The 27,058-nt window shown below is 44.5% G+C and overlaps 1 protein-coding gene across 1 annotated transcript in view; it reads right to left on the bottom strand.

The window, feature by feature from the left end:
• LOC149446015 (eukaryotic peptide chain release factor GTP-binding subunit ERF3A) overlaps nt 1-27,058 on the bottom strand; it is a gene marked incomplete at its 3' end in the record, with an annotated part of 318,744 nt that overhangs the window by 247,151 nt on the left and 44,535 nt on the right. The window contains exon 3 of the mRNA XM_089653149.1: nt 26,325-26,402. Coding sequence (XP_089509275.1) covers nt 26,325-26,402 — 78 coding nt within the window. The remainder of the gene's footprint in view (nt 1-26,324; nt 26,403-27,058) is intronic.

Genomic DNA, 27,058 nt, shown 5'->3' with positions numbered 1-27,058 from the left:
GAGGAGATCAGGTGAATTTATAGTTATGCTTAACAATTCATGTTGCTCAGGATTCAAGATTAAATTGAAAGCTTTGGATTTAGTTTTGTTGACTTGGAGATTCTATACTAGTGTGATTTCAGAGAGGAGTTTAAAAAAGGTTGAGGAGGGTGACATAAAGGCCAAAAACCCAACCTGTCAGCCTTGCTGCAGGAAAGCAGGTCTTGCAGTGTCTAACCTTAAAAACTACTTTATATTGGCTCAAGTAGCTCCCCTTGCTTATCTGCATGCCTATGAATTGCCAATTTGGACCCATTTTACATTAGTGGAATGCTCCCCCTTTCCTGTAAATTTAATTTGGACAGCCCCTCCTCAGAGGCTTTGGATCATCGAGCAGTCATTACAGCAGGCCCTCCAACAACGGGACTCAGGAAAGTTATCTAAACTCATTTCGCCTCATTTGCCCTTATCAGGATTTTTACACAATCTTTCCTTCGCAACTACATATTACTCTAAAAGGTGTGTAAAATATATTTTGTAATAAGCATGTGAAAATACTTTAGAATTAGTCAAAAAAGTATAAATTACTTAAAGTGCTCTATGTGAGTTGACTATTCAACTCACACATGATTTGAAGAAAAATGTGTGCATCTCCACTCTGCCCTTAAAACCACACGCTGCACTCACCTGAGAATGCTGAGTTTTTGCATGGACAAGTCAGGGTTTTTAGCTTCTTTAGAAATAATGGAATATCTATATACAGTATCTCTCTCTCTCTCGATATATATATATATATATATATATATATAAAACTATCTATATACAGGCGTACCTTGGTTTACGAATTTAATATGTTCTGCGAGACTTTTCGTATTGCGAAAAATTCATAAACCGAAAATACGGTTTCCCATAGGAATGCAATGAAAACCGATTAACCTGTTCTGGAGGTCACAAAAAAGTCAAAAGTTTTTATCTGTTCAAAACCCTTTATAAAGTGCACTTTAAAGTCATAAAGGGACATGATTAAAAAAAAAATAAAAAATTGGAATAGTTTCTTTGGTTTTCAATGCATTTACAAGAGGTCAGAAAAAAGTCAAAAAAGTTCTGTTCAAAACCCTTTAGAAAGTGCACTTTACCACCTCCCGTCCGGCCGTTCTACATAAACAGCCGGGCGGTGGCAGTGCTGGGGTGGGTGGTCGTTTATAAACAGCCTCCCCGCACCCTGCTTGTGCGCTCCCTGGGAGCGCGCAGCACCATGATCTGGTGCCCGCTGTGTCCTCCGGACACAGTGGAACACCGATCGTCGTACGAGACCTCTGTGCGAGGTCCCGATCATATGATCACTGATTGGCCAATCAGTGATCACATGCAGAGTAGTAAGCAAGATGTCACTTCTGACATTGCTTACTACGTGTAAAATCTGAATGATCACAGAGTTTACATGATACAAGGCTATTCACAACAGCCTTGTACCATGTGACAAGCTGTGACCAATCACAGCTCACACAGTATTTCTCAATGGCTGCAAGAATGTAGCAAGAGAGAAGGAGAAATGATTGCTTTTACAGCCTTTATGGGTGTAAAAGCAATCAGTGTAAAAAAACAAATAAATCTTCATCACCCCCCACAAGTAGTACAGCGTCACCATGGTGACACTGTACTGCTAGGGTGACAGTATGTTAAAAAAATTTAAATAAAAATGGAAAAAAAAAATTGATTATAATTTTTGGTTATAAACTAATTTGGGTTATTTTTTTTTAATAAAAAGATAACTGAATAAATTTTGGCCAAGATTCATGATGAAATATTTATTTGTAAAATTTTATAAGAAAAGCACTTATATAGCAAAAAAAATAAAAATCCCAGTGGTGAATAAATACCACCAAAATAAAGCTTTATCGGTCTAAAAAAAATGCTAAAAAATTCATATGGGTACAGTCTTGCATGACCGCACAATTGTGATTCAAAGTGTGATAGCGCTGAAAGCTGAAAATTGGCCTGGACAGGAAGGGGGTAAAAGTGTCCGGACCTGAAGTGGTTAAAGGCATAGCACTACAGGGGTATGATTAAAAAAAAATTGTAAATGCATTGAAAACCAATTAATCTGTTTGTATTGCAAAACAAATTTGGAAAACGAGCTATTATTTTCATTCGTAAACCGAAAATTATGTTAACAGAGGCGTTCGTAAACCAAGGTATGCCTGTATATACAAAATGTCTATATGTTTATATAGCCTCTATCTTATATGCCTATATATTGTAATTTGTGCACTATAAACCTTGTCATTTTTATTTTTGCCCATAAGATGGTGCTGGGTAGTGCTGTTCCAAAATACAATATGTTAGATTTGGGTCTGAAAATTTTGTGCATGAAAGAAAACATGAATAATTTATATTTAACAATATATTTGTATTGCTCTGTGCTAAAATGTGAATATACTATTAATTTAGTTAATCATTTGCGGACAGCCCGCTATGTACTGCAGACAGGCAGCCCATACAAGCACTGCGAGGTACCTGTTCATCGCTTATTTCTTCTGGGTGCATGCGGCACCGTTAACGCTGTTGTCATTGGCTGCAGGACAAATTTGTCAGTGAGTACTAAACAATGATTTTGCCTGGGACCCTGCTGATTGCCTGCAGCCGATGACAGATCACCCCTGTGTCTGTATTTGTAAATACAGGCACTTGATCTAGCAAGTTCTTCTATTTCTGGACCATTTTCAGTCCAAAATAAACACATTTACATACGCCTTAGTAAAAGGATAAGGTCAACTTTCTTAACATGTTGTTACACTCATATTCAGGTGTAACATGTTATGATCTGACCAGCCCCCGCAACCCCTTCCCCACCCCGATTGTGACAGCAAGTGGGGGGATCTTCTCCTCCCCACTAGTGGTAACAATTTAAGACAAAACAAAAAAAAATACAGCCATACGGGGCTCCATCCGCGTCACTCATTCACATTCTGTGAATGGGAAAACTACATTTCTCGGCAGCCTTCGCTCCGCAGCACCGTAGTAGTTCATTGAGCCTTCCTGTCAGTATCTGCTTGCCTGTATGAACAAGTAGATATGCTGACAGATCAGAGGGAGACCTGGATGGCACCAGCAATCTGCTGATTGATTGCTGGTGCAATGCTTCAGTGGCTCCATAAACAAAAAATAAATGAACATTTTTTACCTGCAAACAAAAAAAAATGTGCATTTATTTTTTTGTTAAATGGTGAACTTGTCCTTTAAGTACATTTGACTCACTGATTGCGCTCAGTTAACCCATTTGATGACACCTGTCACCAAACCAGCGCCATTAGTACAGTGTCTGTGTACAGTATTTTTCACTGATCAATGTATTACTGTCACTAGCGCCATTAGATAGCATCAGGGTCAGTTAGCGTCGCTCCCAGCCAGGGTCAGCTAACGGTAGATTGCCCACACACTTTAGGTCACTGATCAACACCATCACTAGCATAGTGTCTATACTGATCAATATATTGATCATAAACAGAACTATACTAGTATCCCCCTTAGTATAGTGTCCCCAAAAACACAGCATTGGCAAGATCAGCCCCACTACCTGCTAACACTAGCGTTTATACCCCTAGTGCAGTGTCAGTAGATCACGGTCACCACTAATACATTGCACACAAAACCAGTTAGCAGAATCTAGTCTGATTGCTACTGGTTCTAGCAGGTAAATGTTATTTCTAGTGGTCCAAGCAGTCTGACAGCCAGGAACATTCCCCCCCAATTAGTCGCCCTAGGTACCTTTATATTTGGCATCCAAAATGTCCAAAGAAAGATACACTTGTGAAGAGGCCTACAGGTTTCCGAGTACAACAGGTGTGAGTAAAGAGGAAGCCTCACTGTCAGAATTAGGCTCCGAATACAAACCTCTAGAAAGCAGTAGCACCTCTACAAGAAGTAGCATTTAAAACTTTTTTGGGCCTAACCCTTAACATGGACATTAAAAAAAAAAAAAAAAAAAAAAAATTGCGGTCATATTGGTCCACATACCTGATTTTCTCTGCGGAAATGGCCATGAAATGATGTAAGACAGTAATGCGTTTCATGCATCTTGGTGATATTACATTGTTGTCCTCAGGGTGACACTGAATATGATCAGCTCTACACAGGGGCGGACTGACAACTCATGGGGCCCCTGGGCAATAGGGGATCATGGGGTCCCTGTGTCCTTGCCCAAACTCACAAAAGCCTATGAAAAAGGTACCAGGGGCATCTCTTGGGGCCCCCTACTGATCCTGGGCCCCCGGGCAGTGCCAGAGTTTCCAAATGGTCAGTCCGCCCCTGGCTCTACATAATTCGGCCCCTCAAACTACCTCTCTGAGAAATTTTCAGATGTGTATACGCCCAACAAAACATCTACATAAATGAGCCACTCATACATTTCACTGGCTGCCTTGCAACCAAGCAACATCTCCCAAGTAAGCGTACCAGATATGGGAGTGAATATGTATAAGCTTCGTGAGAGCAACAGGCTACACATACAAATTTACCGTTTATGACATAAGAGGCAGTGAAGTAGAGCCCCATCGAATGCCCAGACTACATGAGTGGCAAGACAGTAAGGGACTTGGTGTCAGTCTTGTTCAGTAAGAGGTACCATTTGTACGTGGACGTCTTTACAAGTGTGCCACTTTTTAGACACTCATTCAGTCTTGAAATTTTCTGCTGTGGCATCGTGCCGCCTAATCGCCAGGGCTTCCCCCAACGGCTCGTTAACACTCGACTTAGAAAGGGGGAGAAAGCCTGCTTGCGGAATGGTGAATTACTCGCAGTGAAGTGGAAGGTCAAACGGGATGTTTTCATCCTGTCTTCTATTTTCACAGATATGACTGTCCAAATTTGCACGGCATCTGGTGTTGTTGAAAAGCCTCTATGTCCATAATATAATCTTAATGGGAGGCGTAGACTTTAACGACCAAATGATGAAGCTTATTTCATTTCCTGCAGAGTTCGACACTGGTACAAAAAGGTTATTTCAATTGGCTTTTGTAATGCTTTTTTAATTTACAAAGCAACAGGAAGAAATGGATCCTCCTTAAAATTTCAGAAAGCCATCGCAGCCCTTTTGTATCTAGAAAGCGCTGTAGCCCAAACCCACAATCCAGATGCAGTTAGGTGGCTGCATGAGAGGCATTTTTCTGATGTCCTCTCTGGTACTCCAACCCAAAGGTCACCCCAAGGAAGATGTTGTGTCTGCAGAAGACACGGAATAAGACAAGACACCCGTTTTTTTCTGTCCCACCGGTCCTGGTCTCTGCATAAATGACTGCTTCCGTCACCAACACACACTAGTATAGCATGACACAGTCGAGGGCACATAATTCACACACAAGGGTCTCAAAAGATGTTAGCCAGGAATCCACTGCATTTTGAGACTCTACAATAAGTCTGGAAAGTTTATGGCTCTGTAAAAAAAAGTTTCAAAAGTAAAAGAAAAAAAAAAAAAAGGTTTCATTGCGTTAATGTCATTTCGTTACTGTGTGCTATTGTACTTTACAAGACTGCCAATCGGCTGCAGCACGGATCTGTTTATTCTGACAGCAGCATGGTGTTGCTCTTAGAATGCATATGCCAATGCCTGCAGCGCAACAAGAGATTTCCACATCGATCTGTATAGCCCACAGGCTGCACGAGAAATACAACATTACATGTTTGCCAAGACAGTTCAAACACCCCCCAATGACTTTTTGGAAAGTATACACCTCAAGATATTTGCTAAGAGGCACGTTGTGGCAGAAAAATAAAAATCTTCCACAGGCTCAAGTTTTTTGAAAAAAAAAAAAACAAAAAACCTTTTTCTCCACAAAGTTATCACTTTAATGAGATATTTCTCACACATGCAATGGGTATATGTGGAACTATACCCCCAAACACATTCTGCTACTTCTCCGGAGTATGGGGATTGCACGTTACACTTTTTGGCAGCATAGCCACTTGCAGGCCCCCCAAAATCCAACAAACAGCCTTCAGGCTTTCAAAGGGGAAATTTCTTCATGTGACTTCCTCACTACCTATCACAGTTGCAGAGACCCTGAAATGCCAGGATAGTACAAACATCCCCCTAGATGACCCATTTTTGGAAAGAAAACCCCAAGAAATTGGTGACATGGTGAGTATTATGCAGATCTCTTTTTTTTAATGACAAAAAGTGCTTTCTTCCATTTTCCAAAAACTTGTGGCAACAAACGAGATCCGCAAAATACTCACCATGCCTCTTAGCAAACAACTTAGAGCAGGGTTTAAACTTTCCACTCGCCTGCTTGCATTGGGAAGTGGAAATATGGTGGGGGGGGGGGCGAATGTGTCCAGACTGCAGCAGGTGAAATTGACAGTCGAGGAATGATAGGTGCAGTGGTGGGGACAGTTACAAAACAGCAATCTCTCTGTATGGCTTTGAATGAAGCAGCTGAAAGCCGCAGGAGAGAGAGGAGGAGAAGTGGCTTCCAGCTGCTTCAATGAAAGCCATACAGAGAGATCGCTGCTAGTAACTGTCCCCACCACTGCACTGATCATCCCTTGACTGTCCATCGTATTTCAGCTTCTTTCCAGCCTCCCTGTGTGCTTCCTAGTTCCCATCCCCTCTCCACATCCTCGGCACCAATAGGAGAGAGAGCGGCTGGATCTGCTCTGCCTCCTCTCATGCCTGCTCCAGTCCATGCAGCTAAGGGGATGTGTGGGCTGGAAATTGTATACAGAGCAGCTGGCAGCTCTGTAATGCTTTTGATTTTGACTAAGCCAGTTGAAATCCATGTGATTCCAACCTTCCCCCACCCCCCCACCCCTTCCATCCATTGCCTTCGTTCCTCCATCCATTCCCTCCATCCACCTTCCTTCCTTTACTCTCTCCCTCCCCTCCTCCTCTTTAATATTTTGTCCTCCAGCAATAGCTTTCATGAGTGCAGCCAAAAGAGGTTAGTTTTGTGTGGTAGTAGTTGGTCTTATGTGGGGCACCTGATGTAAAGAACCACACGTGATGAGTGTTTATTTAATATTTATTTTTGTAACTTTATTCTGCATAAAACAGTGTCATTGTCATATCATGAGATAATTTAGGAGGGCATGTTTAGGGGCGGAATTAGGGGCAGGGTAGGGGTTGGATGGGGAAACTGGCGGCGAGTAATTCTTAGCTAAAGGACCCTGCCTTAGAGTGTCTACTTTCCAAAAAAAGGTCAGGCTTTGAAAGCCTGAAGGTGGTCATTGGATTTTGGGCCTCTTTACTCAGCTAGCCTGCCAAAAAGTCTCTAAAATGTGATATCTCCATAGTAGGGGAAAGTAGCAGAATGTTTTGGGTTGTAATTCTACATATACCCATGGTATGTGTGAGAAATCCCATAAAACTGACAAACCGGGGGGGAATAATTGTCATCTTTCAAAAACTTGTGGGGTGGGGAAAGGGATTTTTTTTTACTGTAAAATCTCATTGATTTCATTGATGGTCACAGTTATTTCTTATAATTGACCGATGGTATGTCCCAAAACGGTGCCGCATTGAGGGGTGCGCAAAACCCAAGAACCCCCCAGAGAAGGACAGCTACAAACTATCGCCAGCAGAATCATGCAGATGAAACACTACCAAGCAGACTCGCATCAAGATGTAAAACCTATTAAAAAGATGTGCACAGACCATTGGGCACAGACAGATAGAGCTTTATTTTGGTGGTATTTAACCACCTCTGGGTTTTTTATTTTTTCTTAAACAAACCAAAAACCACAGAAAATAAAAAAAAAAAAAAAAAAACACGTTTCTTAGTTTTTGTTATAAAATTTTGTAAATAAGTGATTTTTCTCTTTCACTGATGTGCGCTAATGAGGCTGCAGTGATGGGCACTGATAGGCTGCACTGATGGACACGCCCACACCCGTCTGCAGGACTTCTCCAGGACTTCCCCCATCCTCTGGAACTCACTACCCCAATCCATCAAACTGTCACCTACCCTCCTCACCTTTAGGCGCACCCTGAAAACCCATCTCTTCAGGGAAACCTACCACACCCTCACCTAATTGCCGATCTCCACTCCTCCTACCACTCCATCCCCCACAGCCACTTCCTCATGTGCCACTATCCCCTCCCTCCTAGATTGTAAGCTCAAAAGAGCAGGGCCCTCGAACCCCTCGTGTATAATTTTGTTACTGTACTGTCTCATGTACTGTCCCCCACTATAATGTACAGCTGAGAAAACCTTTTGGCGCTATATAATAATAATAATAATGGACACTGATAGGCAGCACTCATATATGGCACTGATAGGCGGCACTGACTGGCACTGTTAGGCGGCACTGATAGGTGGAACTGATTGGCAGCACTGATGGGTGACACTGAAAGGCAGCTAAGATGGGCACTGATATGTGGCATTGATGTGCACTGGTAGGCACTGAAATGTGGCATTGATGGGTACTGGCAGGTGGCATGGATGAGCACTGACAGCTGGTACTGATGGACACTGACACGTGGCACTGCTGGGGCTACACTGATCTGATCTGAGGGATGCAGATTACCGGCTCTCCTCTCCTCTCGAGTTGTCAGCGTGACAGCTTGTGAGGAGAGAAATGCCGTTAACCGGCATTTCCCTATTTACATGCGATCAGCTGTGATTGGATACAGCTGATCACATGACTGAGCCGACATCTTCGGCTCTTTCCGTTGATCCGTGATCCGCTGTGTCCGAGGGACCCAGGACACCGCCGATCGCCACGCTGCGCGCTCCTGGAGCCGCGCATGCACGGTTAGAATGGGAGGACGTCATATGACGTCCTACCAGAATGAGAGAACCGCCTTGCACCCTTCATTGTACTATATGGCGGGAGGGAGGCGGTTCAAGTCCACAGAGTTTTTCCCCCCGGGTAAAGAAGGTATCACAGGGAAGTTGATTAAGCAGGAAGATGAACAATTAAGGGATATAAATGATGGGGGAGGAAATAGGATCACTTAAGGAATTAAAAAAAAAAAAAAAAGTTTTTACGAGAAGGGATGAGTGGCGTTATTTTCAATTGAAACACTTTATAGGAAAGCTTCCAAATTCTTTAAGAATAAGAGAGGATTGGAATCCTTTTGAGCACTTGTTAGGTACATGGGGAGATGGGAAACACGGAACCTCTAAAATATATAAGATTCTCACTGAAATAAACGCAGATATAAGTCCTCCATATATAGAAAAATGAGAAAGAGAAATAGCGAGTTACAATAGAAGCGGAAAAACAGAGGAAAATGTATAGAACAGTGGTCGGCAAGCCGCGGCTCTTTACCCACTCTAATGCGGCTCTTCTGTGTGCCGGGCGCCTGCTCCCCTCCCTCCTCTCGGTCGGCCGCTCCCCTGCCTCCTCTCGGTTGGCAGCCCCAAAAGTCCGCGCGGACCTTTTAATCCGGCCCGCGGATGTGGCTGTCAGGATGTGTGTAGGCGGGGCAGCGTGCCGAACGTGAGGGGAGGGGAGCTAGGCTCCTCTCACAGTCCGCCCTGAAGACCCGAACGGCGCGGGAAGACAGCGAGAGGAACGCAAAAGGTAAGTGAATTGACACGGGGGACTTGGCTTACTAGAAGGGGGGGGGGGGGGGATAGTACTGTGGGGGGTGAAATACTATATGAGGGATGAATTACTTTATGAGGGATGAATTACTATATGGGGGGATGAAATACTATATGAGGGATGAAATACTATATGAGGGATGAATTACTATATGGGGGGATGAAATACTATATGAGGGATGAATTACTTTATGAGGGATGAATTACTATATGAGGGATGAAATACTATATGAGGGATGAATTACTATATGGGGGGATGAAATACTATATGAGGGATGAATTACTATATGAGGGATGAATTACTATATGAGGGATGAATTACTATATGAGGGATGAAATACTATATGAGGGATGAAATACTATATGAGGGATGAATTACTATATGAGGGATGAAATACTATATGAGGGATGAATTACTATATGAGGGATGAAATACTATATAGGGGGATGAAATACTATATGAGGGATGAAATACTATATGAGGGATGAATTATTATATGAGGGATGAAATACTATATGGGGGGATGAAATACTATATGGGGGGATGAAATACTATATGGGGGGATGAAATACTATATGAGGGATGAAATACTATATGAGGGATGAAATACTATATGAGGGATGAATTACTATATGGGGGATGAAATACTATATGAGGGATGAAATACTATATGAGGGATGAAATACTATACGGGGGATGAAATACTATACGAGGGATGAAATACTATACGGGGGATGAATTGCTATGGGGGATGAATTACTATATGGGGGATGAATTACTATGGGGGATGAATTACTATATGGGGGATGAATTACTATGGGGGATGAATTACTATATGGGGGATGAATTACTATGGGGGATGAATTACTATATGGAGGATGAATTACTATATGGGGGATGAATTACTATGGGGGATGAATTACGATGGGGGATGAATTACTATATGGGGGATGAATTACTATGGGGGATGAATTACACTATGGGGGGTGAATTACTATATGGGGGATGAATTACTATGGGGGATGAATTACTATATGGGAGATGTATTTTCAGTTTTAAAAATGTGGCTCTCAAAATAAATTTCAATCATGGTTTTGGCGAGATTTGGCTCAGTTGAAAAAAAAGGTTGCCCACCACTGGTATAGAATAATCCACGGAAATATAAATATGCAGGAGGTAGAAATGAATTATAAGTGTTTGGCAAGATGGTATATCACACCGAGTGTGGCACATAGATTGAGGGGAGATAATTCACCTCTACGTTGGCATGGATGTGGAGGTAGAGGCACAATGTATCACATATAGTGGGAGTGTTCTAAAAATGGGGGACAATAGTAAGCTTGATTCAGAAAATTACAGAGGATGATATTCTAGTAGAACCAGAGATTTGCCTTTTTCATAGTACTAAGCTTTCAGTTAAAAAATACAAAGAATCTGGTTTATTGTACTATTTGAATGCAGCAAAGGGACTGATACCCAAGTATTGGAGGAGACAGGAGGTGCCGAAAATAAAAGACTGGGTAGATAGGGTGGATCAAATATGTAAATTGGAGGAACTTTATCATTTGAATGAAGATAAGATGGAGAGTCACCTTAAAAGATGGAACAAATGGGAGGAATTCAAAAAGTCAAGGCTAGCCTTAGAGGTTATGGGGGATTAACATAGAATAATATGGAAACATATTTTGTTCTTTTTTAGGGATTCCGATCTCCAGAAATGAACAGCAAAATGCAGAGCAGATGGGGTCAGGGACTGAATGGGGGGGGGGGTGAGATAGGTGGTAAATAGGTAGGGGGATTCTATTTTTAAAAAAATAATGAGAACCACCTAATCCCCATGTAAAACCAACAGAAGAAACACTGGATAAGGATGCTACGTGCCAAAGCAGTAGCAAAGAAAAAAGTGACCAACTAGGAAGGAGGCATCAAGGGAAGATCCCTGCATCCCCAAACGGGATCAGCAGAAGCACCAACAAAATTATGTTTAGGTCCCCTGGCAGCCACAGCTCAACGGAGGAGCTACACTCTGAGCCCTGTGAAAAAAAAGACATGAAAGAAAGAAAGCAGCCAGGGGACATTGGAACAAAAAAAAAAAATGCACGGGCAAACCAAACTTGGCCCTTAATGGAACGTAGGGCAAGCTACTGACCAACAACCCCTTGGCTAAGAACAAGATCCGAGACACTGAAGGAACACAGAAAAAAAAACGCAGCTCTGCACCTAAAGATGAAGTTCCGCCCAATACGATGGAACAGCTCCAGAGCAGTAGACTATGAGCCTTCCAGAACCCAGCTTCATGAGCAAGGCCAACAAGGACTGCAATGATGAGCTGGAAAGAAGAATGGCCCTCAGAACAAAAGATCCCCCCAAGGAGGAAACCTACAGGGGTCGTCGATGACCAGCCACACCATGATGGCGCACCAGGGACAATAGCCACCAAGACTTCTTGAAATTCTTTGGCCCTCAACCCATGTAGCAAATGGCTCCAGGATGCGCCAGCAGAGCACCCATCACAACTACCAGATAAGCCACTGCACTCACCACAAAAACTAGACACCCTCTTGTGGAAACAGGGGGTCAGTCACCCTATGCCTGGGGTGTCCAACCACAGGCAAATCTGCAGAAACACATACGGGTGTAGTGACCACTCCCCTGCACCTGCATGTGAAAGGCCTCCAGCACCGCTTGTCCAACTGGGTCCAGATTGGGCATCTTCAACAGCGCTCCGTCCAAAGAGGCAAGCGAGACCTGACTGTCTATAGCACTAGGACATGGACAGGTATCCAAGATTTCTCCGGCAGCCAAGGCCCTGAGCTGAAATCTGACCCAGGCCATCTCTTCCCATCCCCAACCGGACAGGCAGGTGTCCATCAGGACCGCCAACCAGGGGGAAGGGGAACAACCGCCCAACCCAAAGAGATGGAGACCAAAGTCACTGAAGGGGGGGGGGGTCTTGGCCAAATGGCCTATGCAGCTTCAGTTGTTCATGGGCGCAGAAGACTCATCCAACTGGACAATAATGCCTAACAGGACCGTACCCGGAGAGTCCAAAGTACATTTGCAGAAAGAAATAGCCCCCACTCCAGCCCCAGGTCAGGGCAGACCCCATAAGAGTCAGAACCCAACAAAACTCCTTTGGAGTGCACATGGAGATCGCATATTGACCAGCAGTACACTGGGGTAGTCGGGCCACTTCCAGGGACATCCTGGCATCAGCTGCTGAAGCTATGGCACCTGTGGCAAGTGGGCTGGTTGCTCCATGCCATCCTGTTGTCCGTACTCACAGTAAGTCTCTCTCCTATACTCCGTCCCTGACATCACCAGCCATAGAGAGCCCACACCACCAGCACTGTAGGAACATGTTGGTGCAGGTGGTGAGACTCCAGGCAAGTCACCATGGCAACTGCATGTCTACTTACCAGTCCAGCTGAGATAGTGGGAAATGCTCCTGAGACAGGTCCTCCTCTCCACCAAAGTGAGAGGCTGTCAGTCATGGACACGGACTCTGGAGACCAGTCATACATGTCTCCACGAGATTCTATTTTTTTTTACATTCTCTTTGTCTTTTGGTATTAAAAGAGAAAACAAACAAAGCCTACTGGGCTTAAACAATTACACAGAAAAAAACAAGTAAAAAAACAAAAAAGTGCAATTAGAACTAAAGATAAGTGCTTGGCAACCGGTCTACCAAAAATGAATAATGCTCAAACATTCACAATGTCAGACAAGGCAATAAGCAGACTCATTCCACCAGGTAGATGTTATATTCAGGATAATGACTGGACAAGATTGATGAAGGGTAGAGATCACGGGTGAAGTGTCACTGAACGGTTTGTCACTGATGAGTCAACCCACATGTCGTCGATTTTGGAAAACTTTTCCGGGCAGCCCCTAGACTCATAAAAGTGTATTTGTACAAAGAAATAGCTGAAGTGACAAGATTTATACAGCAATCGAGTGTGGGCATTGTCGGTGACTTCCATTTAACTGCTTCCCGACCGGCCGCAAAGTACTGCGCCCAGGCGGCAGCTACAGGCAAAGCGATGCACCTGTACGTCGCTCTGGCTGTACTAACACAGGGGGCGCCGCGCTTCCCTCTCCCCCGCGACTGCTGTCTCTGACGTACACAGCGGAATGAAGATCCCGGTTAACGGGGACCCGGTGATCACATGATCGCTATGCGATCACATGACAACAATGTAAGCAAAGCTGTTATGAATCAATCTCATTCATACCAGCTCTGCTTCTCCTAGTGGGCTGTGATTGTCCCACAGCTTTCACGTGACACATGGGGCCAATCACAGCACTCTGTACCATGTGACCATTTTCGCCCAATCACAGATCACTGTCTTAAGCTGTCAAAAACCTAAAACTCATTCATGACAGTTCATGAATGAGTTACGTTCATGACAGCAAGCTTTGCATTGCAGGAAAAATTATCTTTACTTCTCTTGCAAAGCAAAATGTAAAAAAAAAAAAATAAAATCCCTGATCACCCCCCCACAGTAGTAATAAACGTATTTTAAAAAAGTTAATAAAATAAAAAATACTGTATTGAAAAAACGCTTTTTGATTTTTTTAAGGTTTTTTTTTTGCCAACCGCTTACCAGCATGAGCAACAGCTCTTGGCAAAGCAACATAATCTTGCGTCGCTTCCTCTTTTGGGGTGTCAACGCACCTGCCCCCCCCCCCCCCCCCTGGTCGGTCCAGGGTGAGAAGGGAGAACACGGAACTGAGTAAAAGCACATTTTACACACACACACACACACACGCGTTAGATTAGCACATTTAACTCTTTGATCGCCCCTATTAACACTTTGATCGGACCGTCACCCAGTCAGTGCCATTAGTACAGTATCAGTATATAGAATTTTTCAATGATCACTGTATTCCTGCCACTAGCGACATCAGATAACGTCCGGGTCAGTAAGCGCCCCTCCCATCCAGGGTCAGCTATTTATATTGCCCGCACACTATCGCACTCACGATATAGGTTGCTGATTAACCCCATTACTAATATAGTGTTTGTACGGATCAATATAATGAACAAAACTATACTAGTGCCTCCTTTGTGTAGTGTTCCCAAAAATGCAGTGTTAACAGGATCGGCCCCATTCGCTGCCAGCATTAGCGTTTAGCCCCACCGCTGTTTTTCACGGAAGATTTGTATCAATTGATTGTGGGCCAAGGCAATTTATACACACAACAATACATTGCCCCCCACCCAAATTCTGCTCGACAGACAATTCGCATGGAAACCTATCAGGGTTTCTAAATGTAAAACTTTTTTGGGCCTAACCCTCAACATGGGCATTACAAAAAAGAATGAATTGCGGTGATATTGGTCCACAGACCCGATGGATGTGTCTAGGTTTGGTGGTTGCCAGGAGAACCTGACTGCATTGTGCCAATTATAAAGTTTGGTGGAGAGGGGAGTGTATAGTGTGGGGTTGTTTTTCAGGGGTTGGGCTTGGTCCCTTAGTTCCAGTGAAGAGAATTCTTAAGGCATCCACATACCAAGATATTTTGAACAATTTCATGCTCCACCCTTTTTGGGAACAGTTTGGGGATGGCCCCTTCCTGTTCCAACATGACTGCAAACCAAAGCAAGACCCACAAAGACATGGATGAGTGAGTTTGGGGTGGAGGAACTTGACTGGCCTGCACAGAGTCCTGACCTCAACCCAATATACCACCTTTGGGATGAATAAGAGCAAAGACTGCGAGTCAGGCCTTCTCGCCCGCCCTCACTGCCTCGAAGAATGGTCAAACATCCCAATAGACACACTCCTAAACCTTGTGGTCAGCCTTCCCAGAAGAGTTCAAGCTTTTATAGTTGCAAAGAGTGGACCAACTCAATATTGAACCCTACGGTCTAAAGCTGGGATGTCATTAAAGTTCAGATGTTTGAAGAAGGTGTGAAGAAATGACTGTGCTTCACTGCTGCTTGCAGGCACTCTGTATCACTCACAAGCCCTTCATGAACAAACTGCCTCTTGCTACAGCCAAATATTTCAAGGTTTGACTCATCAGTCCAGAGCACCTGCTGACATTTTTTCTGCACCCCAATTCCTATGTTTTTGTGTATAGTTGAGTCACTTAGCCTTTTCATGTAGTATTCACAAAAACATAAGAACTGGGGTGCAGAAAAATGGCAACAGGTGCTCTGGAGTCATGAGTCAAAAATTTTAAATATTTCACTGTAGCAGGAGGCAGTTTGCTCACCAAAGGGCTGGAGAGCGGTACAATGAGTGTCTGCAGACAACAATGAAGCATGGTGGAAGTTTGGGGCTGCATTACAGAAAGGAGCTGGAGATTTAGTCAGGATCAATGGTGTCCCCAATGCTGAGAGGTACTGACAGATACTTTTCCTTAATGCCACACCATCAGGGAGGCATATGATTGGCCCAAAATGTATTCAGCAGCAGGACCAAACATGCAGCCACTGTCATTAAGAACTATCTTCTGTGTAAAGAACAATGAGTCCTGGAAGTGGTGGTCTGGCTCCCACAGAGCCCTGATCTCAAGTATAACAGCATTTTGCAAAACTGCCAAAAACTTTTGCACAGTACTGTATGTTCTATATCTTCACAGCAACATAACAGATAGCCTTGATATCCTAAGCAATCAGAGACACTGTAATGACAAAATGCCGAACACACCATTCCAACCAGAAAGGGTTACATCTCTGTTGAGAATATCCAAGCGAAGAAGGATCAATGACCTGCATGACTTCAATGACAACAAAATCTACCACAGCAGACGTCTTGGTCTGCAGAAGAGGTGAGGCTACCTGTCCAGTAAGGGTGGTAATCTCTCCCACATAGACAATACATCTCTCAATCTTGGAATGGGACGTGAAAGGAAGTGCCTTGAAGAATGACACCACAAGGCCCTGGAGGAATGGGGGGGAATCATGTGATACTTTAGTGAGCAAAATAATTAATTGATCCCCTGCAGATTGTATAAATTTGCCCACTGTGATATTATGGGGGATTACACTCACACTGACGCCATGTGAAATCAAGGTTAGTCATTGTTTTTCAAATAACAAAAACAGCTTTCTGGCAGCAAAATAAAAACTGTCCCAGCAGCGGGACAATAGTCCACACAGAAATCATCTTTGTGGCATACCTCCATCCACATAATAGGTCATTCCATAGCACTGTCACTCCAGGCCTGTGTGCTCGCCATCCTCTGAGGGTCAAACACAGCGCTTAGCCACTCCGGCAAAAATGGCTCAGCAATTTAGGCGTAGACACTGTTCCTTAGCCATAGCTCTCCTCCAAGATGAGGCCATTAACCCCTCGTCTCCCGGGGTGAGAGGCTGGAGACTCATCCCTCCCATTAACTCTTAAAGTCTCCAGATTCCTGGGACCCACAACAAACTAAAAACACAGGAGAAAATTAAAACCTCTCCACGACGCATCCTTAGTGCCTTCTACACCCCCCCCCCCCCTTGCCTCACTCCGCAGATGGTGGGGGCACTGTATAACAACCTACAATGAATTCTGGAGAGAGCATCGGCATTAACAATCACCACAGAATATTGGCATAACATAGCTTTCAACTCCTGAAAGGCTTTTTCTGTCCTGCCATTCCACTGAACCATGACTGACTTTTTCCTTTTTATCAGGTCAGTCAATAGGGCAGCTATTATGGCAAAATTGGGCACAAACCGCCAGTAGTAATCCACTATGCTCAGGGACACATGCACCTGCTTCTTGGTGGCTGGGCGGGGCCAAGCCTGGACAGCCTCCACTTTGTTCACTTGAGGCTTCACCAACCTTCTACCTACCAGGTACCCCAAGTACTTCACTTCTTCCATTGCTATGGCACACTTTTCAGGGTTGATGGTAAACCCTCCTTTCCTAAGGGAATCCACCACAGCCTGGACTTTGGGAAGATGGGTCTCCCAGTCCGTGCTAAAGATGACAATGTCATCAAGATAGACTGAGGTGTACTCCCGGTGCGGATGAAGAGTAGTGTCCATACCCTTTTGGAAAGTGGCTGGGCCAGAGTGCAGCCCAAATGGCATTCTTTTGTAGTGGAACTGGTCCTCAGGTGTGGAGAACGCTGTTTTCTCGCTGGCCTCCTTAGTCAAAAGGTATCTGCCAGTACCTTTTGGTAAGGTCTAAGGTGGTGATATACCGGGCTGGTCCCAATCTCTCTATCAGCTCATCTACCTGCAGCATTGGGTAGGCATCAAACTTCAACACCTCATTGAGCTTCCAGAAGTCATTACAGAATCACAGAGTACCGTTGGGCTTCGGTACCAACACAATCGGACTTGACCATTCGCTCTGCGATTCTTCAATGATGTCAAGTTCCAACATCCTTTTTATTTCCTCTGAGACTGCCTTTCTATGGGCCTCGGGAATTCGGTAGGGTTTTACCTGTACCTTCACATTTGGATCTGTGATAATTTCATGCTCTATCACACTGGTGAGACCGGGTAAATTGGCAAACATATTCCTGTTATGTTGGAGGAACTCTTTAAACTCTTGTAATTGGGGTTTGAACAGGGATGCCGACACTGGTACATGGTTGACCCCAACTGAAGCTACTGATCTCACCCTAGGTACAGCGGCCACTTGCTCCCGATCATTCCAAGGTTTCAACAAATTCACATGGTAAAATTTGTACAGCTTCCTCTCTTGGTTGGTGTACCCGGTAGTTTACATCTCCGGTTTTCTCTACCACCTCAAAGGGCCCTTGCCACTTAGCTAGGATCTTGCTTTCCACAGTGGGTCCAAGTACGGTCACCCGGTCCCCAACCTGGGACTGCCTTATCTTTGCTGACCAATTGTACACCCTCCTCTGGGCTTCTTGGGCCTTTTGTAAATGTTCCCGCACTAAAGGCATGACTTTGGCCATCTGTTCCCTCATCTGCAAAATATGCTCCACAAGTGGGGCAAGGATTCATTTTCCCAGGTCTCTTTTACCAAGTCAAGCAACCACTGGGGTCTTCACCCGTAGACCAACTCAAATGGGGAGAATCCAGTGAATGTATAAGGTATCTCCCCGTATGGCGAACATTAATGCTTGCAATAGGCAATCCCAGTCTTTCCCATCCTCTTGGACCACCCACCTGAACATGGTTTTCAGGGTTTTGTTGAATCGCTCAACCAGGCCGTCTGTCTGAGGGTAATAGACAGAGGTCCACAGTTGTTTAATTTGGAACAGCTTAAACAAATCTACCATCACCCTGGACATAAAACGGGGTTCCCTGGTTAGTTAGAATTTCTCTCGGGATCCCTGTCCATGAAAATATGGTAAACAACTCCCGGGCAATAGCCTTAGAGGTGGGTCTCCTCAATGGGATGGCTTCCGTGTACCTCGCAGCATAATCCAAAACCACTAGGATATGCTGGTGACCACGGGCTGACTTCACTAGGGGTCCCACCAGGTCCAACCTAATCCGCTCAAAAGGTACTTCAATGATTGATAATGGCACCAAGGGGTCCTGGAAATGCAATAACGGGGCTGTTAACTGGCAGGTAGGACATGAGGCAAAATACCTCTTCACCTCTATGCTCCCCCCTGGCCAATAAAAGCTGTCAGTAACCCGTGCCTCTGTTTTCTCAGCCCTTAGATGTCCACCCAGTAAGTCATTGTCCGCCTAAACGGCTGAGGAACCAGCAGCTGCTCAATGACTCTTGAGGGACCTCTGTGACCTGGTAAAAAAGGCTATTATTGAACTCAAAATGGGGAAACCGCTTGTCTGCCCCAGAGTACCCCATTTATCACTGTCACCTGCTCGCTCGTATTGACCAGGGTGGGGTCCCTCATCTGGGCAGTGCCAAAAGCTCCCCTAGAAACCTGCAGGTCAGGTAAAGTAGGGTCAGGAGTAGACTCCCTCTTGTCCTCATCCAGCATAATCTGCAGAGGGATGACCGTCCTCAGTGTGGTCTAACTTTTTGGTCTGCTGCAACACAGTCTGCCCCCACAGAGGGATTCTCTACACCATTTAGTCCTGGCAGTCCCTGACTTGCGTAGTCCCACAGTTCAAAAAAGAGGAGGATAGTCCCACCCCACAATCAACTCAGGGATCAAGTCCGGGACCACTCCAACGTCCTGGGACTCCACGCCGCATGCGGTGGTTAGGGCTATGGGCACCATGGCATATTCCACAGTGTCCCCATGAATGTACACCACCTTGAGGGTCCTATGTACTGAGCCCAATCTCCCCACTACCTTTGGGATGAACCAGGGACACCATACTACCCGAGTCCAGTGGTGCACGGGCAGGGCGTTCATTTACCCAGACATCGCACTCAAAGTGTCCCTCTGTCAGGTCTAGGTGGGTGACGGACACTGAGGGAGAAAAAGGACAACCTCTGAACAACCCTGCAGTACATGGGCTCCTCACGCAAGGTACACTGGGCCTGGACAACCCACTCCACAATCTGGGGTGCAGTTAATTTCTCTGGCTACAGCCATTTCTTTGCCAGCTGCATCAATTCCTGCATCTGCCCCCTGGGTGACAGGCTGCTTCGGAATTGCCAAGTATGCATCCTGAGTGCCAACACAGTTGGTGGTCACCCAAAGGCATGAAAAGAATCTCCTACTTCAGCTTCTCATATGTATTGGACTCTGCAGCCTGCAAATCAAAGTAAGCATTTTGGGGGTCCATGGAAAGAAGAGGGCGATAAGGCCAGCCCACTGGTCCTTAGGCCACCCCTCTCGTTCGGCAGTCCTCTCAAAGGTTACCAGAAAACGCCTCCACATCATCATGAGGGGTCAACTTTTGTAGGAAGTGGCTTGCTATTGAGGTCATTGGGTTGCTAGGGACAACCGCCGCTTTTACTTGTTTGGCTAAAGCATCTATCTGTTCTTGCACTGCCTCCTTGTGTGCCTCAAGCTGGGCAGCCAGGTGCATATTAGTTTCCTGCTGCATCGCCATGGCTTGCTGTTGTAGTGCTATAGCCTGTTCATGTTGACCTTGAGCCTCTGCACTAGTTTGCTACTGCACTACTATAGCTTTCTGCATTTGCACACTGGCAGCAACCAACTATTTTATCAGCTCCTCCATCCTGTGGTCTATGGGTTGCACCGACTGTGCAGCCTTAACCCCAGGACTTCAAACAGCACTTTTTCTTTTAACGGTCCAGTTCATTCACAGCACATCAATATCTGGTAGTGTACTGCCTGCATCCGAGCCACCAACTGTGATATTCTGGGGGATTATGTTCACACTGGCGCCATGTGAAATCAAGGTTAGTCTTTTACAAATAAACAAACCGCTTTCTGCCAGCAAAAAAGGAAATAACTGTCCCAGCAGCGGGAGAATAGTCCTTCACACAGAAATAACTTTTGTGGCTTACCGCCATCCACAGAATAGGTCATTCCATACCAATGTCACTCCAGGGCTGTGTGCTCGCCTTCCTCTGAGGGTCAAACACAGAGCTTAGCCACTCCAGCAAAAATGGCTCAGCAGTTTAGGAGCAGACACTGTTCCTCAGCCATGTGTCTTAATACACTGCTAGGTGAGGGCTACGCCCTTAACAAACCTCTCCTCCCAGATGAGGCCATTAACCCTTTGTCTCCCAGGGTGAGAGGTTGGAGACTCATCCCTCCCACTAACTCTTAAAGTCTCCAGACTCCAGGGACCCACAACAAACTAAAAACACAGGAGAAACCGCTAACCAATTTCCCCTCGTCAGCATTTCCCTGAAACCTCTCAAAAGGAGCAAAAATAACACCCCTCCACGACGCATCCTTGGCGCCTTCTACACCACTTACCACAATTGAAGGGTCGATAAGTTTTATCATAGGTGTATTTTAAATGACAGACAGAATAGCAACCAAAAATCGTAGAAAAAAAAGAAGAAAAAAAAAACAAAAAAAAAAAACACGATACTAATTGAGTTTCAGTTCAGTGACTAAAATAAGTATTTGATCCCCAAGCAAAACATGACTTAGTAATTGGTGGAGAAAGCCTTGTTGGCAAGCATAGGAGGCAAGGCAAGACCAGGTTTGCACACTCTTCTTTACAGGTCTTCTCTAAATCCTTAAGGTTCAGGGATGTTGGATTCCTATCAGCTGACGCCTGGGACACGTAGTTCCGGGTGCCGGGCAGGTAGCTTCTTTCTACCTTTAGCCCTGCTGCAGGTAAGCAGCAGGCCTCACCTGTCAGGTGAAGCAATCGGCAAAAAAGCTGCTGCCGATTGCTAACACACAGTGCCAGCCTCTCCGCGCCCCCGGCATGAGGTCTCCCGGGCTCCGCTTGCCCGGCTCACCGTTGGCTAGAGGGGAGGGAGAACAGCAGACAAGTCCGCTCCACTCTGCTTGTTGTGCTGACCCGGAAGTGAGGTTATGATGTCACTTCCGGGTCCCCGTTGAGAGATTGTAATTCAATCTCCGGGAAAGAGCAATTCTCAGTGGAGCACAGGGAGGACCATCCAGGGTCTTTTAGATGTCTCAAAGAGAACCTGTCAACAAAAATCATCAGATAGGGGACATGATGGGGGGGGGGGGAGAAGCACTTAGCATCCCCCCCCCCCGGGGAAAGAAAAAAATCAGGCCCCCACATATACGCACGTACAAACGTAAAAGCACACGCTGGGGCACCTACGCATAAAACCGTCAATTGCGATACACGTTACATATTGCCGCGCAAGCCATAATGAGAGCAGTAATTCTAGCACCAGACCTCCTCTAACACTAAACTGGTGACCTATAAGGAGCTTTAATAGTGTCGACCTATAGAAATTATAGGGTACTAAAGTTCGTCGCCATTTCACAAGCTCGCACAAATTTAAGGTTTGACAAGTTGGATATCTATTTACTCGATCCTTACTCGACGACTTACTATTTTCTTGGCTGCCGCTTAACTTGTTGTTTTCAGCTCCCTCCATAAATTTTCTATACGATTAAGGTCTGGAGACTGGCTAGGCCACTCCATGACCTTTATTTGCTTCTTCTTCATTGCCTTGGTGGTATGTTTTGGGTCATTGTCATGCTGGAAGACTCATCCACGACCCATCTTCAGAATTATGGTTGAGGGACCAAAGTTCTCATCCAAGATTTTACAATACATGGCCCTGTCCATTTGTCCCTCAAAGCGGCAAAATCAACCTGTACCTTTAGCAAACAGCCCCAAAACAATGCTTCCACCACCGTGCTTGACCATAGGGATGGTGTTCTTAGGGTCATAGTCAGCATTTTTCTTCCTCCAAACATACCAAGACGAGTTAATGCCAAAGAGCTCAATTTTACAATACATGTCCCCGTCCACTGGTCCCTCAATGTGGCAAAGTCAGCCTGTACCTTTAGCAAACAGCCCCAAAACATAATGCTTCCACCACCGTGCTTGACCATAGGGATGGTGGTCTTAGGGTCATAGTCAGCATTTTTCTTCCTCCAAACATAGTAAGACGAGTTAATGCCAAAGAGCTCAGTTTTGGTCTCTGACCACAACACTTTCTCCCAATCCTTCTCTGAATCATTTAGATGTTTATTGGAAAACTTTAGAGGGGCCTGTACAATTGCCTTCTTGAGGAGGGGGACCTTGCAGGTGCTGCAGGATTTCAATCCATGGCAGCGTATTATGTTACCAATGGTTTGCTTGGGGACTGTCTTGAGATCATTCACAAGCTCCTCCCGTGTAGTTCTGGGCTGATCCTTAACTTTTCACTTGATCATCCTTACCGCATGAGGCGAAATCTTGCATAGAGCTCCAGACTGAGGGCGATTGATGGTTATTTTGTATTTCTTCCATTTCCGAATAATTGCTCCATCAGTTGTCTCCTTCTCAACAAGCTTCTTGCTGATGGTCCTGTAGCCCATTCCAGACTTGTGCAGGTCTATAATCTTGTCCCTGATGTCCTTTGACAGCTGTTTGGTCTTGCCCATGATGTCCACAGATTTCCAGGTTTGAATGGAAGAAAGGGACTCTGTGGACAGGTGTCTTTTATACATAAAAAGAGTGAAGAGCACCTTCTGAAATTGACAGGGCTAATCAGTGTACCATATGAGCCAGTTTATGGAAGCCAGAATTATTGTTGGTTGGTAGGGGATAAAATATTTATTTTACACACTGAACTGCAACTCAATTTATAACATTTGTATCATATTTTTGAGGATTTTTGGTTGAAATTCTGTGTCTATTTAAAATACACCTATGATAAAAAATTATAGACCCTTCATTTCTTGGTAAGTGGGCATACAAAATCTGCAGGGAATCAAATAATTATTTTCCCCACTGTATATTGGACCTGTGACTTCAGTGTTATTTGCATAGACAATCACTTGCCAACCTGGTATCTAGGATCAGACCTAAGTATCTTAGACACTGGGCCAAGACTTGGAGGTATTTTATAAATTCTGAAGCTTCCCAGAGAACCGATGGTGATTTGCAACCTTGTCTCTAAAACCTGAGCTGCTTTGAAGTCAGCAAATCACTATTTCCTTGGCTCCCAGATCCAACAAACCTAGAGCCAGTGCTTATGTAGACACCCTGGTGGGAGTTGTGGCCAACCCAAAGGGCAGAGTCAAACTGAATTGCTAATGCACAAACCTGAAAAGGGTTGGTGCCTGGAAAGGATAGAAAAATGGCAAAATTTTTCAGTGTTTGAGAGAAACCACCACCAGGCAAATTCCGTTCAGATCTTTCGGTAGTTCTGGATATGGATAAAAGCACCGAGGGCTTTGAGAACAGATTGGAACAAGATGATCTGGTGGGGGGGTTAAACCATCATTAGTAAGGGAACTTGGGGGGGAGATGAGAGAAGTCATTTTGCAGCCAGTACTGCCCTCAACAAGATTACACTACATGGTCCTCACACAACATGCGTAAATACACATACAGGTGAAACTCAAACAATTAGAATATCGTGCAAAAAGTTCATTTATTTCAGTAATGCCACTTAAAAGGTGAAACTAATATATGAGATAGACTCATTACATGCAAAGCAAGATAGTTCAAGCTGTGATTTGGATGTTCCCAAAGTGCTGTATCAAAGCACATTAATAGAAAGTTATGTGGGAAAAGTGTGGAAGAAAAAGGTGCACAAGCAGCAGGGATGACCGCAGCCTGGAGAGGATTGTCAGGAAAAGGCCATTCAGAAGTGTTGGGGAATTTCACAAGGAGTGGACTGAGGCTGGAGTCAGTGCATCAAAGCCACCACACACAGACGGATCCTGGACATGGGCTTCAAATGTCGTATTCCTCTTGTCAAGCCGCTCCTGAACAACAAACAACGTCAGAAGCGTCTTACCTGGGCTAAAGAAAAACAGACCTGGTCTGTTGCTCAGTGGTCCAAAGTCCTCTTTTCTGATGAGAGCAACTTTTGCATCTCATTTGGAAACCAAGGACCCAGAGTATGGAGGAAGAATGGAGAGGCACACACTGCAAGATGCTTGAAGTCCAGTGTGAAGTTTCCACCGCCTGTGTTGATTTGGGGAGCCATGTCATCTGCTGGTGTTGGTCCACTGTGCTTCATTAAGCCGAGGGTCAATGCAGCCGTCTACCAGAAGATTTTGGAGCATGTCATGCTTTCTTCCGCTTTGTGGGGATGCTGACTTCATTTTCCAGCAGGACTTGGCACCTGACCGCACTGCCAAAAGCACCAAAACCTGGTTCAATGACCGTGGGATTACTGTGCTTGATTGGCCAACAAACTCGCCTGACCTGAACCCCATAGAGAATCTATGGGGCATTGCCAAGAGAAAGATGAGACACATGAGACCGAACAATGCAGAAGAGCTGAAGGCCGCTATTGAAGCATCCTGGTCTTCCATAGCACCTCAGCAGTGCCACAGGCTGATAGCTTCCATGCCACGCTGCATTGAGGCAGTAATTGCTGCAAAAGGGGCCCAAACCAAGTACTGAGTACATATGCATGCTTATACTTTTCAGAGGTCCGATATTGTTCTATGTACAATCCTTGTTTTATTGATTGCATGTAATATTCTAATTTTCTGAGATTGAGGATTTGGGGTTTTCATGAGCTGTAAGCCATAATCATCACAATTATGACAAATCACGGCTTGAACTATCTTGGTTTCCATGTAATGAGTATCTCATATATTAGTTTCACCTTTTAAGTTGCATTACTGAAATAAATGAACTTTTGCACGATATTCTAATTTTTCGAGTTTCACCTGTACTGGGGCCACTTTAGAAAGCAGCCATTTAACCTACCAGCGTTGTCTTTGGTGTGCAGGAGGAAACCCATTCAAGTACATTCATTGTATTGGGATTAAAATCAATGACTTCAGTGGAGCAAGACATAAGTGCTATCCACTAAGCCACTGTGCATGGATCAATATAACCATGATTATGTCATACCTTACAGATGCCCCTGAACGCTGGAAGTCACTTTAGTAAGCACAATTACTACAGTGATTTCACGGACTTTCAGGTCCTGTGCTGAGCAGCTGCCTGCTCCAGTGTTAAAACAGGAGGTGGTCCACTCAGCATCAATGCAAATCAAAGGACATTTTGCATTTTCAATGGAATCAATACAGAGCTCAGAAGCTAATGTAGCTCAATGTAGAAACTGTGCCTACTATAGTGATTTTCAGCTTCCAGTGGTATCTGTAAGGTATGGTATATGCATGGTTACAATGCTCCAAGCTGGACATATGTAACCATTTGAAAATATACATAACTGAAATTCAGCTTTAACTGAAACTAGAGGTTATACTACAAAAAGGGGGGGGGGGGGGAATGAATGTCCTGACCAAGCAGCCTGTGTGTGAAACTCTATATTCAACTTTAGCAAGTCGGCTGGTAACTACCTTCTACAAAATGGTAGAACATAACTATTATAAAAATCAATTTATCTTACCAGGTTTCTCTGTTTTTCTCTTTTGCTTCCCTTTCATATTTCTCAAGTGTTCTTTTATCAACCATACCAGTTAAAAACCTGAAAATTAATGCAAAATTCTGTATTAAACAAGTTGTCTAACAGAAAAAAACTTGCTTAAATGTTAAAAGAACAGACATTGTTAATTTACTTTTATTTTTATCACTACAGTGCTGTGATATTACATAAAATCAAGCAGCCATATTCAGAGTAGCAAAATGTATGCAACCACTGCAACAGGAAGTAGTAGCCCAAGATAAAGTGTGAACGTATCACATTCCTTATAGGTGTTATGTTGTACCATAGTTATATAGTTGGTAAGGTTGAATAAAGACACCTGTCCACCCAGTTCAATCTGTTTGGGTTAGTGTGTTTATGTTAGTAACACTTCCCACATCCTTGTATATTGGATTCGCTCAGTTACCCATCTAAGTTTTTTAAATTTGATACTCCTCAGGGACACCACAAACTGTGGAAGGAAGCGCAACATCCTTACCTATCTGACAGTAAAGAAGCCCTGACACATGTAGGATTAAACAGATTCTCATACAACTTCAATGGGTGGCCACATGTCCTGTTAAGCGACCCAAGACTGAATAGCCTCTGCCCTATGCTAGAATCAACAAAGATATTTGCATAAAGCTATCCTATATTTTAAGGGTCTCTTCGCCAGGGTGAATAGGTTTAATGTTTATAGTTATTCCTCATAACTGAGG

The sequence above is a fragment of the Staurois parvus genome, unplaced genomic scaffold (assembly GCF_062004578.1).
Source record: "Staurois parvus isolate SC_StPar_1 unplaced genomic scaffold, SC_StPar_1.0 ptg000702l, whole genome shotgun sequence".
Classification (NCBI taxonomy): Eukaryota; Metazoa; Chordata; class Amphibia; order Anura; family Ranidae; genus Staurois; species Staurois parvus.
Note: the sequence above shows the minus strand (reverse complement) of the source record. Positions and strands in the feature narration are given on the sequence as shown.